We start from the raw sequence: 14,560 nt of genomic DNA on the forward strand, positions 1-14,560 counted from the left end.
CTGTCACTGCTGAAATTCCACCTTCAGATGAGCAGGTGCAGTGGTGTTCTTCATGGAGGACAAGTGCAGAGGTGAAGTTCCTGGTCCATTAAAGTCAATTAAAACATACCATCAGCTGCTCGTTAACAACATGGACATCAGACTTTGCTGGCAAAGGTGGCCCATCCAGACAGCTCTAATATAACGCTGCAGCACTGTTCATGAGCTATTTCTGTTTTGACAGGAAGAACCAAGAAACCTCCATCACCTGCCACTACTTTCCTCAGTCAGTGAAGTCTTGAGCAGCACCGCAGCTTCTGCAAACTGATACAGAAGCACTTCAGATCCAGTTGTTTTTGACCCTCCTCTTCCCTTTACCCTAAGTGTATGTTAAGAGCAGCCCATTCTCTGAACTACCAGTATTGGGCATGTAATTAAAAAGGGGAAATGGAAATCAACATTTTCTACTCACTGTAAAACAAGAAAATATTCTTCCCTGGCACAAAAGCAGTGGTCCTAAGTAAAGTGTCTTTTTGAATAACAACATAATTAGGGCAAAAATCACCAAAAAAAGGTGTCCCTGCTAGGGCATTTACCTTCTCTCAGATGCATTCCATATAGCCTGTGGCAGACATCACCGATGACCAGATAAACATCACTTTTAAAACTCCCCCAAATACAGTCACTCTCCAGATGTACACATATATGACAGAGGAAGAAACAAGCTGTAAACAACAGGCAGTTTCCACCCGCACTATGGCAATCCCCTGCTAAATATGACCAAAGCCAGGGAGTTCCCCAGCCTGTCAAAATCTTCAAAATCTAAAGAACAGTTCCTGTCTACAATAGCACAGAGGAAACCACTTAGCAATTGCAAAACTTCAAGGACAACAAACCCACAAAATATTAAAAATATATATTTAAACATGAGCTTTGATTAACATGTTTAATAATCTGCTACTTTACAGGACAGTTATCTAAAAGCTGGGCTTCAAGAGAAACATTCAGCCTTAAACAGGTCCACACCTAAGACCCTGAGACATCAAAAGCCGGGTTTGTTTAGCCTACCAAAAACTTCACAAGAAACTCAGAGTTGTGGTTTTGCTAAAAACGGACTTTGTACATAGGGAAGGGGGTCACTGTCTTTCCACAGTGCACTGGATCAGCAACAGCCATTCTCAAATGTGTGCAACACCCGCAGGCAAAGGCAGCACTCAGTTCCATCACTGTTCCCTGTTTCTGGAATTGCACACTCACATTTCCTCCCTCCAGCGAGGTCTCTGGGACTGCTCTGCAGTGACACTGCTCTTCCCTCCCACAGAACAAGGTGTTACAGACACACATTGGGGGAAAATCCCCACTCAAGGAGTAACCCAGACCTGTGCACAACTTCTGGCTGCACATAAATTCACAACTTGGTGCTTTCCAGGAAGGACAACACACAGCTGCAAAGAATTATCACTCTCCCCTCTCCTGACATGACACGTGAGTGCATATATACCACAAATTAAAAATTAACCTTTTCCTATTCCCAGGAATAATTTGGGAAATTTAAACCAAATAAGAAAAAATAGAATTCTATTTATTTCATTTGCTCCTTCATTTCAGAGAAGTTAAAATAAGTGTCAATACAGACACAGCAATTTTTCTTCCATAGGACAGCAAGTCTGCTGTAGCCATGCAATTCAGAACTGCATTTCATGCCTGCTCCATCATATTAATGCAAGTCAGTCCAAACCCAAACCTCCAAAGACAAAGGAGGAATCCACGTTTTGGAGAAAATGAAGTCAAAAAAGAAGTCTCCACGTTGCAAGGTTCCTAAGCAGAGAGCAAGGGGGTCATTTCCATCCTACCCATGGTATGAAGGGCTGGTGCTCTCTGCTCTGAGTTCAGTGCTGCCCATGCAGGACATGGCCAGGTGAGGGGCTGTGCCAGACTGCAACTCCGACTGTCTGGAATGGCGTGCACCAAAAACAATTGTAACAGTCATCTAGCTTGAGTCCCCAGAGGAATTCACTGTAGGAAAAACAAGACTACAGGAAAGATTCCCAGACAAGGCGTAAGCAGGGGAAGCAGCCGTCACCTCCTCAGCGGGTGGGGAAGCCCCCTCGATGGGTCCCTCCACGGCCCCCTCTGAAGCCGCCCCGCTCACTGCGGAAGTTGGTTCTGTTCCTCTCCCTGCCCCTTTCTCCTCGTCCTGCTGAAGTACCTCCTCTTCCTCCTCCCCTGGGAGCACCTCCACCCCGGTCAGACTTGGACTTGGGCGGCGGGGACTTGGGCCGCAACCTCTCGATCTCCTCAGTGCAGCCAGTCAGGTGGGAATTGGGAGCCGTGAAATACGAAGAATACGTTTCCACGTTGAAGTTGCTGTTTGTGAGAGTGGGTCCCACTGTCAGCCAACCTCGGGAACAAAAACCACAGTCAGCAGAAACAACAACAAACTTCAGGCTTCAAGGCCACAGTTAAATTTCTCCCAGTAAATGAACACTCAAGTGACAGGGAGAAACACTCACCTACACATGAGCAGCACTGAACAGAATGAAAAGTTACCTCTAGAGTTGCTACAAAGTTAAGATTACAGTTGGGTATTTCTAAGGGCTTGTTTTTCTTTTTAAATTTTTTATTACAAATGGCTGTGGCAACATTCACACTGTGCTTTCACAGACCCCTACTCCTTCTTCTTACACCACAACACTTCTTACACTACTTGTCCTTACACCACAACAGTGTTTTTAAAAAATATAGAAATTCAACCAGAATAACTTGATTCTGTAGACACTGACATACAAGAATCCACTGCAGCAGCACTGAAGGAATACCTGAACATGTGTCCTGATCCATGTATTTCTTGCATTTTGCATCATGCCAGATGCAGCACCCACTGTGAGATACTACGACTTCAGACACTGGCAAGAGCATTAAGCTCATAGGGGTTGAAAATCAGTTGGAAAAAGAAATCACTTCTCTGAGAAGCGTAAACATATGGGAGAAAAGGAATCTCAACTAGATTTCGTTATGCTCACTGATGAATTAAACACATGGATAGGCAAAAATATTGGTTAACAAAAACCTCTCTTCTGGAAAAATTATAGAACTGATAGTTCTCATAAACTTTCTGAACAACAGTTCTGTGACTGACAGATCTTACATCCACCAAAAATCTATCTCCTTCAGATCTGCTGTCTGACCCGTGACATACATCTGGAAACCTCTTTAGGACCCTGAAATGAATTTTACTGTTTGATCAAAAACAACATAGCAGTTACCTGGTCGAATTGTGCTGTCTCTCCCGAAGAGGTGAAGCCGCCGTCGCCCAAGGCAGAAATGCTCAATGATGTGAAAAATCTCCACAGGTTTCTCTATGTTGCCGATTTCAGGCTCCTCAGTGATGATGAGGTCAATGTCAACATTGGCATGGATGAAGTCCCCGTCGGTGCTGCGGCGCACGGTGCCCTTGATGCCCATGAGGCAGTGCTCCTGCAGACACAAAGAGCTGTCACGTGGCACACCTACTGCTGTGCCAGGTAAACACAAGGGACAGCAAGGGCAGTTCTAAGCACATCCCACTCCTACAGGAGAGAAAAGTCCTAAACATGAACTAGAGCAGAAAAGCTGGAGCTACCAGAGGAGACAGTTGAGAACAAAGCAGAGCAGTACTTTAAGCTAAAGCTTGATAAACTACACTATGAGGTGGTAAAACTCAAATCAAGGCTAAAGTCAGCTACGTGGACTTCTTCAATTACAGAACTTTAGGCTGGAAAGGCTGAGAAGTCTCCACAAGGCAAAAGAGAAAAATGTGATGGCAAGAGCAAGGAATGGTTATTAATTATGATTAATACCTGTCTTAGCTTTCTGATCCTAGCTTTATTAATATAATAATTTTTAAAGTTTTCAGCCATGAAACAGAAAGTGGAAATAAGATGTACTTTTTCACACTGTACCTATGTTAATAAAATGACCCTCAGAATTCCCCTCAGATTCCTTTCTAGAAGATATTACTGCATAAAACCCCACAACTTCTGTCACACTCTCAGGCAGCTCATCAACATTAGAAGTGTTCTTGAGCTGTAACATGCATTGTTTTCCTTCCTTCTACAACACTGCAGGCCCATTTAAGTGAGTGATATGTGGCACCCATGAATGAGGATTGTTCCAGGATGAAAAGAGGCTCCTACATACTCATTTCAGAGCTCTGTTTCTGGGAATATCAATCTTGGATGAGCGATGTTCCCCAGGGTCAAATGCTCTGACTCACTAAGCGCCCCCAGATGGCTCAGGAAACAGTCACAGACAAGAGCACATAATCATTCCCGAAATTTGGAAAGGGTTTGTAGAGTTAGTAGGTAAACATGAAAGGTATAACATCAGACCTGTCAAATCTATGCAGATGGTACTGCACTCATGCAGCACGGGTTTGGAGCTACAATTTACCTAAGTGAAAGGCAAAACATTGCTAAGCAAATCACCCACCAAACCAAGCCTCCTCAGTCTAGTCCTTAGGAGAACTATCCCAAACATTTTACTTCCATACCACATGGTATGTCATTCACAAATACTGGGATTCTCTGACAGGTGGCACAGCACCGAGCATCCATGGAGAGATGCCTCAGCCAAACAGAACAGAACACATATGCTGCTCTAAGCACTGGCAAACACAGCTTGCAGCAGTGTTTGTTTGTTCAGAGCATACTCACTCCATTTTCAGTGCTTATCACAAACAGTGAGTTCAGCTCAACTCTCGATCGATAAACAAAGGAATTCCCCCATATCAGAAACTATTTTTCTCTGCTAAACAAAGATGCAAAGTCCCCTCAGATCCTCCTGTGTTAGTTTTAACCTTGCCCTCATGAGCAAACTGCACATATTTGCAATACTATATGCAAGAAACACACAATATTTATACTTATAAATATTTATAAGTAATACAACATGCTTTCAAACAAACTTCAGATTAATGTAAATGCAAGTCAAAGAAAGATTCCAGATATCCTAAAGGGAAGTTTATACTCCTAACAATGGCCAATTTGAGACAGACTTGAGGATGTTTAATGCCAGTGAATGATTAATGAATGACGAAGGACTCCTGAGATTCACTGACAACTTAAAATGAATAAATTGCCAACCAGCTCTCTGTACTCAGTAAAACTTCCAGTTACACTCACATATACCCAAACCAATTATTTATGAGTCCCATTTACATTTCTCTAAGTTTCTGATCAACAGACATTTGAGTCGCAAACCAGAAGACTTTTCTTTCTCTGCACCTCCTTCAATACGCATCCTCCACAAAGCATCTTAAAAAAAAAATTTGGTTTAAACCAAGCTGACCCATTCTGTCACTTGTGCTATACAATCACCTCCAGGAAGGCAGGAGATGCTCTAGTTCCCCCAGACCTCTCTCTGGTCCAAGCTCTGGGCGCACACCTCGTGTGCATTTAGAACCAACAGCCAATCTTCTATACTTATTTTTATTAATAGATTCAGTTAAAATCTACAGATTTAAAAGACTTCTTTTGACATTGACTTTAGTCAAATTCTATTGCTAAGTTTAGTTAGCAATAGAAGTTCCAAAAATTTTTGTTCCATAAGTTCCACATTTTTAGTTCCATAAGATGTACTTTGCAGAACAGAACTTGCAAGTCTTCCTGTTGGCTTTCTCACAAGCCAGTCACCAACACTGGCTGCTGTCATCAGCACAGAGAGGCAGAATGGAAACAGAGGAAAAATGGAGCTAATCCTTTACCTTGGTTCTTTGGAAGACAGCCTTGGGGTCTAGAGTCTTGGTCTTGCCAGGGTTGTTCTTATTTGTTTTAATCCAGCAAATGTCCTCACATCTTCTGTAACCCCATTTGCGCAGACACTAAATGTTATAAACAAGTAAAACAGTTCACATAGACAAAAACATCAAGTGACCTGAACATTCACTTAGGCCCTTGACTTTTCTTATTCAAGGACTGTCCAGCTACTATAAACCTGTCTATGACCAAATCCAACCTATCTGGCCAACTTCAGACCGAAAAACAGCCAAAGCAAACAGATCAGTAATCACAGGCTGCCCTTAAACAGTTGTCTGTGAATTGTTTTCATGGAAAGCACTGCTTGAACTAAATAAAGAATGTTTCAGCAGAACAGGAGCCAATTGGGAATTCTTAGTGCAGCATCCCCAACACAAGCAGCATTTCCCTGTCATGCAGAAAGATGACAATTGTATCTCAATTTATGAAACGGTAGGACCTTTCTCCTAGCATGAACATTTCTGGCAGAAAACTACTGAGACTTCTGTTAAAAAAGCTGTAACTTGGCAACCTGCTCCTCTGTCAACACACATACATCAAAACCACGACCCCAAGGAATTATGCTTCCTCACATAGTCAATGATGACTCAGCTGGACATTCACTGTATCTAAACAGTTAATGCTATTTAAAATCACATATCCTTTAACACAGTAACAAAACATCCCTCAGTAGTTAGGGCTGAGAATTCTATACAGAGAAAAGTCAAAGATAAAAATAAACTCTTAAGCCTGTCCCTGATAAATTGAATTAAAACAGCATCTTACCACTCGGCCGAGATCCAGACCCTCGCCTGAGCCGCACCACAGAAACACAAATGACCTTGGGGCTGCAATTTCTTCAATTTCCAATTTCATGATCTAGTAATAATAAGTGCAATAAAAGCATTTCTGAATTAAATACAAATCACCAGTTGCATCGGGAAGAATACTAAGTCTTGACGCATTGTCACAGAAACCATCAGGAAGCACAGCTGGGGACCCAAGGGAAGCAGGGAACTAATTTCTTGTTTTGTTTTGCTTGTGTGCATGCTTTTGCTTTCCCCATTAAACTGTCTTTGTCTCAAGGTTTGAGTTTTCCAGCTTTTACCCTTCCAATTCTCTCCCTGATCCCACTGGTGGGGGAGTGAACAAGTGGCTGCCTGAGGCTGGGCTGCTGGCTGGCATGACCATCAGAAACAGAAATTCTACCTGTGTAAGACATTCTAGACTTAAAAGACCAATACAATCCACATTATCTTCTCAAATCTCTGCTTCATTTTATCATTCCACTGGCAGCAAAAATACTTAATACAGAAGCAACAGTACTCTGTTTCTTTTCCTCTCTGTAAGTACTTATATGAAAATCTCAGCTTAATTCCTATCACTAAATAGGAAAGACATTCTCGCCATTTTCACTTTCAGAAAAAGCAGCCAGAATTTATGAGAACAGAGATTTAACAATGGCAAATGAGTAACATTCAACATGAAATAACTTTGGAATGCAAAACATATGTTAGTCATCACAAGTTGAAAGGATTAATCTCTAACTTGCTAACACATCAAATCAAGCTCTATTCAATGCTATTCTGAGGAAAAATAATGCAGTAGGAGCCATTCTAAGAAGCTGTAACTCCACACTAGGAGGATGAGTCCTGCCTCCCACACTCCAGTTTTTCTGTTAGGATGGAATGTTTTTTCCCTGGGCACCACTGCCAGGCATCATTTTTTAATAAATACAAGAGAAAGACTTCCACAAGTGAGGTTTATCTATTTTGTGAAGTTTCTAGGGATTGGTTTGACCATCAAAATTTCCTACCCAATCAATACTTGGAGAATGGAGGAATGTCACTAAAGCAAACTAACCTGCACTTTTTATGAGAAGACCAGCATATTAAAAAGCATGCCTTAATAATCTCAAGAATTTCAAGAAACAAGGGAATCTTTTCAATGGACATTCAGTATTTCAACAGCCAAAAATCAAACTGAGATCTCAGTGAAGGTAAGGGCAGAGAGAAAACCCACTATTACTAGGTTCAAGTTTTCAGCCAGGCTCAGAGAGAACAAAAAGTTGTATTTACTAAATTAAACCCTCAAACTATTTGCTTAAACAAATGTATGAAACATTCTTCACAGCAAAACGGGTACTTACGTCATCCCAGGTCCAGCATTTTTCATTGGCAGTAATGCCAGTCTCTCGGTAATATTCTTCCAATGGTGGCTCCAGGAGAATCACATCAAATTTGGACTTCAGTTCCCTAATATCGAAGGCTTCCAAGTCTGCTTGCAAATACCTGTTTAAACAGAAGATGCCAGAGGTGCAACAGTGGCCTGAGAACTACACTCCACACAGCACTTCTGTGCAGCCAGTTAAGAGCAGGGTCTCCCGGGTGGGTTGTACATCTCAAATGCTCTAAATCCAGAGGAGATCCATTACACATCCTCACTTAATTGAGGCTGGATGCTATTGCACTGTGGTTTTTAAGTAGTCTTAATAAACAGTTTTTAGGCTTCTAACTTAGCAAGTAGGAAACAGATACCCATGCAGACTGTACAACAATACCTAGTGCATACTCACTGCATTTTCTGTACAGCCGTGGACTATAATAGATAATAGGAGGAAACATAAACATTTAAGAAGCAAACACTCATTGCCTGGCTAACTGCGAAAGTGGCATATTTTTAGAAGTATTCCAAAGATTCTAAATGCTGGAAACATTGTTACTTTTTATATAGTATGTATTTCTCTATTCTTGTACCAAGCAAAATCCCCCCCGCCTTGATTCTATTAAATACATGCTCACACACACTCTTATGACTCTCCTTCACACCTGCACACCATTCACTGCTCTATCACTATCAAATAGACCACCACCTTCCCCTCCCCAAAAAGTGTGTGGAAAAGATTACATGTGTACTTGGTGTTGTCAGAAGACAGCATTTGATTACTGGTTTTCCCTGTTTTGTACTTTAAGACCAAAACGTGCCTAGCTTAAAAGAGCAGGTTGAAGTTCTGCAGTTTGCACTCAGTTGTTCAGACAACTATTTCATAGGGTTTTATGTGACTATCATTAAATAAGGTGGATTTTTGTGGTACAGATCGAGACTATTGCACATGACAAGCCTACAATTAAGTTCAGAGAGGTCTGAATCCCTGGAGTAACATGCTGCACACTGAGGCTGTGTCTGACATTAAGCAAAAACAAGGACAAATGACTTTCAGTCAGCCTAAACATTTTTGTCTTAAACTCCAAAATAACATGTTATTGATGTGGACACTGAGATAAGAGCTGAACACAATACAAAAACCAGCTGCTACAAGAAAAGCTAAGGTTATATTAAGAGGCAATTTTTTTAAAGCTCTTCTTGTTATCATAAACCACATGATAACGTGAGTTTCACCACCACATAATATTCTCTTAGTTCCCAAATTAAAGCCTGCAGCTAAATCAGTTGACAATTTGGTCTTAAAAAATCAAAGCTTTAGAGACTATAAATAATCACACACTGGAAAGAAAATCTGGTTTATACACTGTATTAAACATCTAGATTAAACTAACAAAACCAGAGTGATCTTATTCTTCTATGTTTCAATTGATTCATTTGTATATACAAACAGAAAGAGAAAATGTAAATTCCAAGCAGGTGCTGAAGATAGAGATTTGCAAAGCAGACAGCTAACTTCAAACAGGTCTGGAGAAGAAAGGTATTTTCCACGAGAACACTTACATGGGAGGAGTGTTAGATTTAGATATCAGCTCATCCTTCAATCTGATGAGCTCTCTAAGTTTTGGATATTCTTCAAACCTATCTGCTAAGCCTAAGAAGAAGAAAACATGAAGTTAACAACTACTTAACGGAATAAATCTCTATCAATTAAGCATTGTCCAGTATTCTGAATAGGTCCAAATATTAATACTTAGCCTCATTTTAATTTCCATTAGAACAAAGCAAACCTTTTAAAGCAGTTTCTCTGTTCAGTACTTGACAAAAAGCCTCCTGCCCTCACCCAGCTAATCAGGGCTGTTAATGATTCAGGGTCTATGCTCTGATCTTCTCTAGAGCACTACAGTGGATCAGGAATTCACAACTCCCGTTACCAGAAGGAAACAACCTTTCATTTAAACTGAAAGTGCCAGGATGATGAAAGAAGTTATTTTGGCTTTTCCCCATCCATAAATTTCTATTAAGATCTAATTAACATTAATTCACAGCACAGTCTGTGTAATCTTTGACAGCTGTTTCCAAAGAGGCACCTGGGGTGTGGCTGGTTCCCTGAGGCAACCCTCACACTGGGATTTGGTGCTGTGGTGGCAGTCATGAAGATCCGAACACAGTTCCTACATTTAGCTTTATGATGTCAATTTTCCAACCTTTCATGTGCACAGAATGCAAAGGAGAGAGCCCTCATTAGATCTTTTGCAGCAAATGTTGTAAAAAGGAAAATATACTTTGAAGTATATTTCATTCTCCCTTAGAGACAATGGGTTTGCTACTGCCAGCAGCAGGTTCAGCATATACCAACAAAGTGCCATTCCTGCTTCCCAAGCAGTATGACTTCAACGTAAGTAGGAGTTATTCAAAAGGCTTCATGTTCATTTAAAAGTACAACTTGGAATGGTATTAATAAATTGGTGGAAAAAAACGCACCCAAACCCACAAACCCTTCATCTCTCTCCTTATTTTAATTCAAACTTCTTAAGTTCCAATCCTAGGAATGGAATGATAAAAGCAAAATTCTCAGTACCTAACCTTTACTATCTCTTGCTACTTGTGCATAAAACATCCAAAAGTTATTTCATCCTTTTCCTTACATATAACAGCTTAAAGCTACTGCTGTGTTCTCCCGATTTCCACCACTGTGCTGCTTCCAGCTATTGTGAGTCCAATACCCCTGGGCAACAGCAGCTAAGCAATAGACGCAAAAGAATTTTCAATCAAAAACCCTCGAACTAACCAAACGCAGACCCACAGGTCTCTCCCTCTTTTCCAACAGCAACATCAAAAAGATACAGCTGGGTGTTCTCTTAGAACCACTTGTTTTCCTTTGGGCCACGTTCATTCACATATAGCACCTCAGCAGAAATGTGATCATAGTGTAGAAAACACGTGCTCACCAGTGTGCAGCAGGACACAGCTCAGCCCTGTTAAAGGCTCTGGTCCAGCTGCTGCTGCGGCTGGGTTCATCTCCACACCAACACCTGCCTGCCTCTCCTGTCCCTTCCCCACCCATTAAACAGCACATAAGTCATGGCACACAACAGGGGCTGCTGTTTCTCTGTACTCATTTCCAAGAAGATGGTAGAACTGCCTCAAGTACATAACTGTGAAGGCCAAGGGCTTTTGAGATAAAGATCCAAATGAGTCAAACCAGCCCCTTTTTCTTTAAAAACATCCAAATGTGTTTCATAGAATCATTCACAAAATATAGAAAAGAATAAACTAAAAGCCTCTGGAGGCAAACCAAACCTCTTTGGGCTGCCATCTAAAAACAAACCCCCTTGCCTTGGCAATCTTACACTTGATAAAATACAGAGAATTGATGCATAAAACTGCAGAGGGAGATGTTCTGCTCCTTTTAAAAACCAAATGCCAGGCACCTATTCTGGGAAACAGGACCAAACTGTGTCTTAGTTTTAGCAAGTTTAAGTTCAGGCCCAGTGTAGCATCATTTCAGTTGTAAGTTATGTCTGGATACATGTAAACTTGAAAAGCAACGTCCTCTAAACCTGGGCATTCTAACGAGCTGTCAGCAGTTACCCAATTGAGTTGAGACACATTATCCATATTGCTTCCTGACTTAAATGTCAATATTTCCCATACTTTACATGCTTAAGAGGCAATACAGCCCAGTACACAGGTGAACTGCAAACTTCCAGAGGTTTCAAGATCTCCTCATTAAACTCATCTACTTTCTGGAATCAAAATAGCTTAGGTTGGAAAAAAAAAAATCTTCCTGGTGAAATACTTTCAAGCAAAACCAAGGGTAAGAGCAGCCTTGATAATAATGACCTCCTAAGTAACTGAAAATAAAACCATTCAGGTAGATGCCTATAATGATATGTATGCACACTGAGACAAAAACTAGGAAGAGTTTGTGTATCTACAGTTCCCAGAAACTGTAAGGAATTACAAAAGGGGAAGAAAAAGAAGTGCTATTGAATCAAATGACTCATCTTCAAACAGTAACTGGCTGTGACATACCAACGTCTCTGATGAAGTTCTGGGGTCTGTGTCCTGTATCCACAAAGTGCTGGCAGTAATCATTGTGTGGATTTAAGCTCTGAGTGCCCTGAAGAACAGGAAGAAGTTCAGTGAGAGCAACAGGAGATAACTGGACATACACAGACACATTGTATCTGTCAGTCTGATAAATGAGAAAGGAGCAGATTATCTTTTCACCATGCCTTCATAAATTTCACTGGTCAAGACCATCCTTTTAGTTCCAAACCTGGCCCACCATTCCTGCAGCCCATTGCAATGTGCCTCAGAATAATGCAAACACAGTTACAGTCAGATCTGTCACAGGCAACTTCTGTACCTGTGAGTTCCAAGCCACTACTTCAGCCTTTAAAGCTGTATTTCAGATCCCGTCAGTTGCAGAAACAGTTTAAGACAACTAGGCCAGCTTTGACTACACTTCCAATTGCAAAAGCAGCTCACCTTAAGAAAGGTACTGGAATCTTTGTAAATCTCTTCTTCATAAGGCAGGTTTTCTTCATCTTGCTGCAGCTCTACTTCATCCTTGGAAATAAAGCAGGTATTACAAGTGTGCATACAAGATCAAGCTGTTTCTGTCCTTTCCTTAAGAAGCAGATCATAAGGAGAAGTGGACTGTCTACAAACAGCAGATCCAGCTCCACTGTTTGAGTGGGAAAAAAAAATTACCTGCTCCCCAAAAAGTCTGCACCTCTCTCACTAACAAGGAGAGTGTTACTGGGAAAGGCCTCTGAAAGAAGAAAAAAGTAAGAACCCCTTCACTTCCAGCCCCTGACAGTGCTTTACAAGGTGTAGAACATTTTTGTCCCACAAAACTTTTAACTTTTTTGGACTGAATCTGCAGCAGAACTTCTGAGCATTTATATCTACACAGTCATCTCTTATTTTCCAGCCTTAGCAAAGTCCACACTTTGAAGAAACAGCTCATGGTACAAGTCAGTATTTCATCTGGACTGTTCTTAAATGTAACTTTAACATTTCTCTCCTATAGCCCCAGAATTTACATTATAACTAGAGAGCCACCAACTGTTCATTCAACAGATTTCTGGGATTCAGTGATCTGTTACACCGAAGTACTCTGAACATCCAACACAGAACTCAGAGAGAACAGAAGGAGAGACTCACTTCACAACACTTTCTGCCTTCCCACTAATCCTGGATCAACCCAGTATATAGATTTATAGAATGCAGAAGTACAACTGAAGAACCGCCATATTATTACAGCTGTATTTACCCTATGCTACATAAGCTGTCTGAATGCAGAATAAAAAAATCAAGTGCCGTCCCTCCCAATTTTGATCCCTCTAAATGTCGAAATCTTCAAGTAAACTTCTGTTATTTCCACAGTGGAGCTTTAGACTGACTTCTGAAATGCCTGATGCGATAAATAGGTCACAACTTCCCCTTCCCTATTCAGGTGACGAACTTAGAGATACACAGTCTTTTTGCTTGTCTGTTTAACCAGATCAAAAAAAAATATTGCAATCAGAAACAGCAAGAGCGTTTGTAAGGAAAAGAAATGTACAGACAAGCAGTAGCAAGTGTTATTCAGGCCAAAAAAATAAAGCTGAAAGCTTGAGTTTTACTAAAAAATGCTTATGCCATCATAAGTTACACCCATTTCCCTCTTTCATCTTTCTCTTTTGATGACAAGTACCAGTTAGATACCCGAATGATCCCAGTTCTCTTTTTGCCTTCATAAGTAATTTAAAAAGAGTCTTGTGGCCACAAACAAAAGCCCACACCATCAGCTTTCAAAGGGAAAGGACACAATCACAGCAGAGACAGAATGACACCATCAGTAGAACAAGATACTAGGTTCTTGTACATTAATAATTTGTGTTTTCCAAAGCATCTGCTATAGAGCTGCTGCATTAGGGAAACAGAAACGCCCCACAATATTCCAACATAGCTTGTTTCAAATGACTGGAGATACGCAGAATTCAAGATTCAACCAAGTAAGCTTTCTTCAGCCTCCACAACAATGGCACGGAAGCATCCCGAGCCTGCAGGCTGCTGCTTGTACAAATGAAGTAGAACAGGGTAATCTCAAATTAGACAGACAGCAAAACAGAACCACAAGCAGTTTTGTACTCCACACTCATACAGGTTCAAACAGATACTCATACAGGTTCAAAGAATGGAGTCAAATCACCTAGGGAAGGCAACAGGTGGAACAGCATTCAGAGCTCCCAGAGGGTGGTGAAAAGCCACACAGTGGCAGCAGAGACTCTAATCCCATTATATCTCACTTCCAAATACAGACCATGGAGCTCAACTAACCCTGGGACAACTGTTACAATTCCACAAGAAAAGAGTATTTTAGGAGCTCTCCAAAACACAACTGAACTTTCCGACTTTAAAATATCCATTATTCATTGTTCCAATAGTGCATCTCTTCCCTATCACACACCTCCCAAGGCTGGCAAGGCAGAGCCAGGCTCCAAGACCGGAGTCAAGCTGCCAGACTGGAGTCAGTGCTGCCCTTTGTTCTCACATCAGCCTGAGCCTTATGAAGAATCACCACTATAAATTCACATTTATTCTACAGAAAAAACAAAAATAGACACATACAAATTTAAAGAAAAAAC

General features: G+C 41.0%; 1 protein-coding gene across 3 annotated transcripts in view; it reads right to left on the minus strand.

The window, feature by feature from the left end:
- Window positions 1–251: 251 nt before the first annotated feature.
- METTL14 (methyltransferase 14, N6-adenosine-methyltransferase subunit) overlaps window positions 252–14,560 on the minus strand; it is a 68,081-nt gene continuing 53,772 nt past the window's right edge. For 2 of the 3 annotated variants that reach the window (XM_053976298.1, XM_053976297.1), the window contains exons 7-14: window positions 12,414–12,494; window positions 11,955–12,042; window positions 9,480–9,570; window positions 7,903–8,044; window positions 6,540–6,632; window positions 5,723–5,839; window positions 3,246–3,456; window positions 1,541–2,380 (exon numbers count right to left, since the gene is read on the minus strand). In XM_053976298.1, coding sequence (XP_053832273.1) covers window positions 2,067–2,380; window positions 3,246–3,456; window positions 5,723–5,839; window positions 6,540–6,632; window positions 7,903–8,044; window positions 9,480–9,570; window positions 11,955–12,042; window positions 12,414–12,494 — 1,137 coding nt within the window. In that variant the 3' untranslated portion in view covers window positions 1,541–2,066. Of the gene's footprint in view, window positions 304–1,540; window positions 2,381–3,245; window positions 3,457–5,722; window positions 5,840–6,539; window positions 6,633–7,902; window positions 8,045–9,479; window positions 9,571–11,954; window positions 12,043–12,413; window positions 12,495–14,560 lie in introns of those variants that run through there. The other variant, XM_053976300.1, reaches the window with a different exon arrangement.

The sequence above is a fragment of the Vidua macroura genome, chromosome 4 (assembly GCF_024509145.1).
Source record: "Vidua macroura isolate BioBank_ID:100142 chromosome 4, ASM2450914v1, whole genome shotgun sequence".
Taxonomy (NCBI): domain Eukaryota; kingdom Metazoa; phylum Chordata; class Aves; order Passeriformes; family Viduidae; genus Vidua; species Vidua macroura.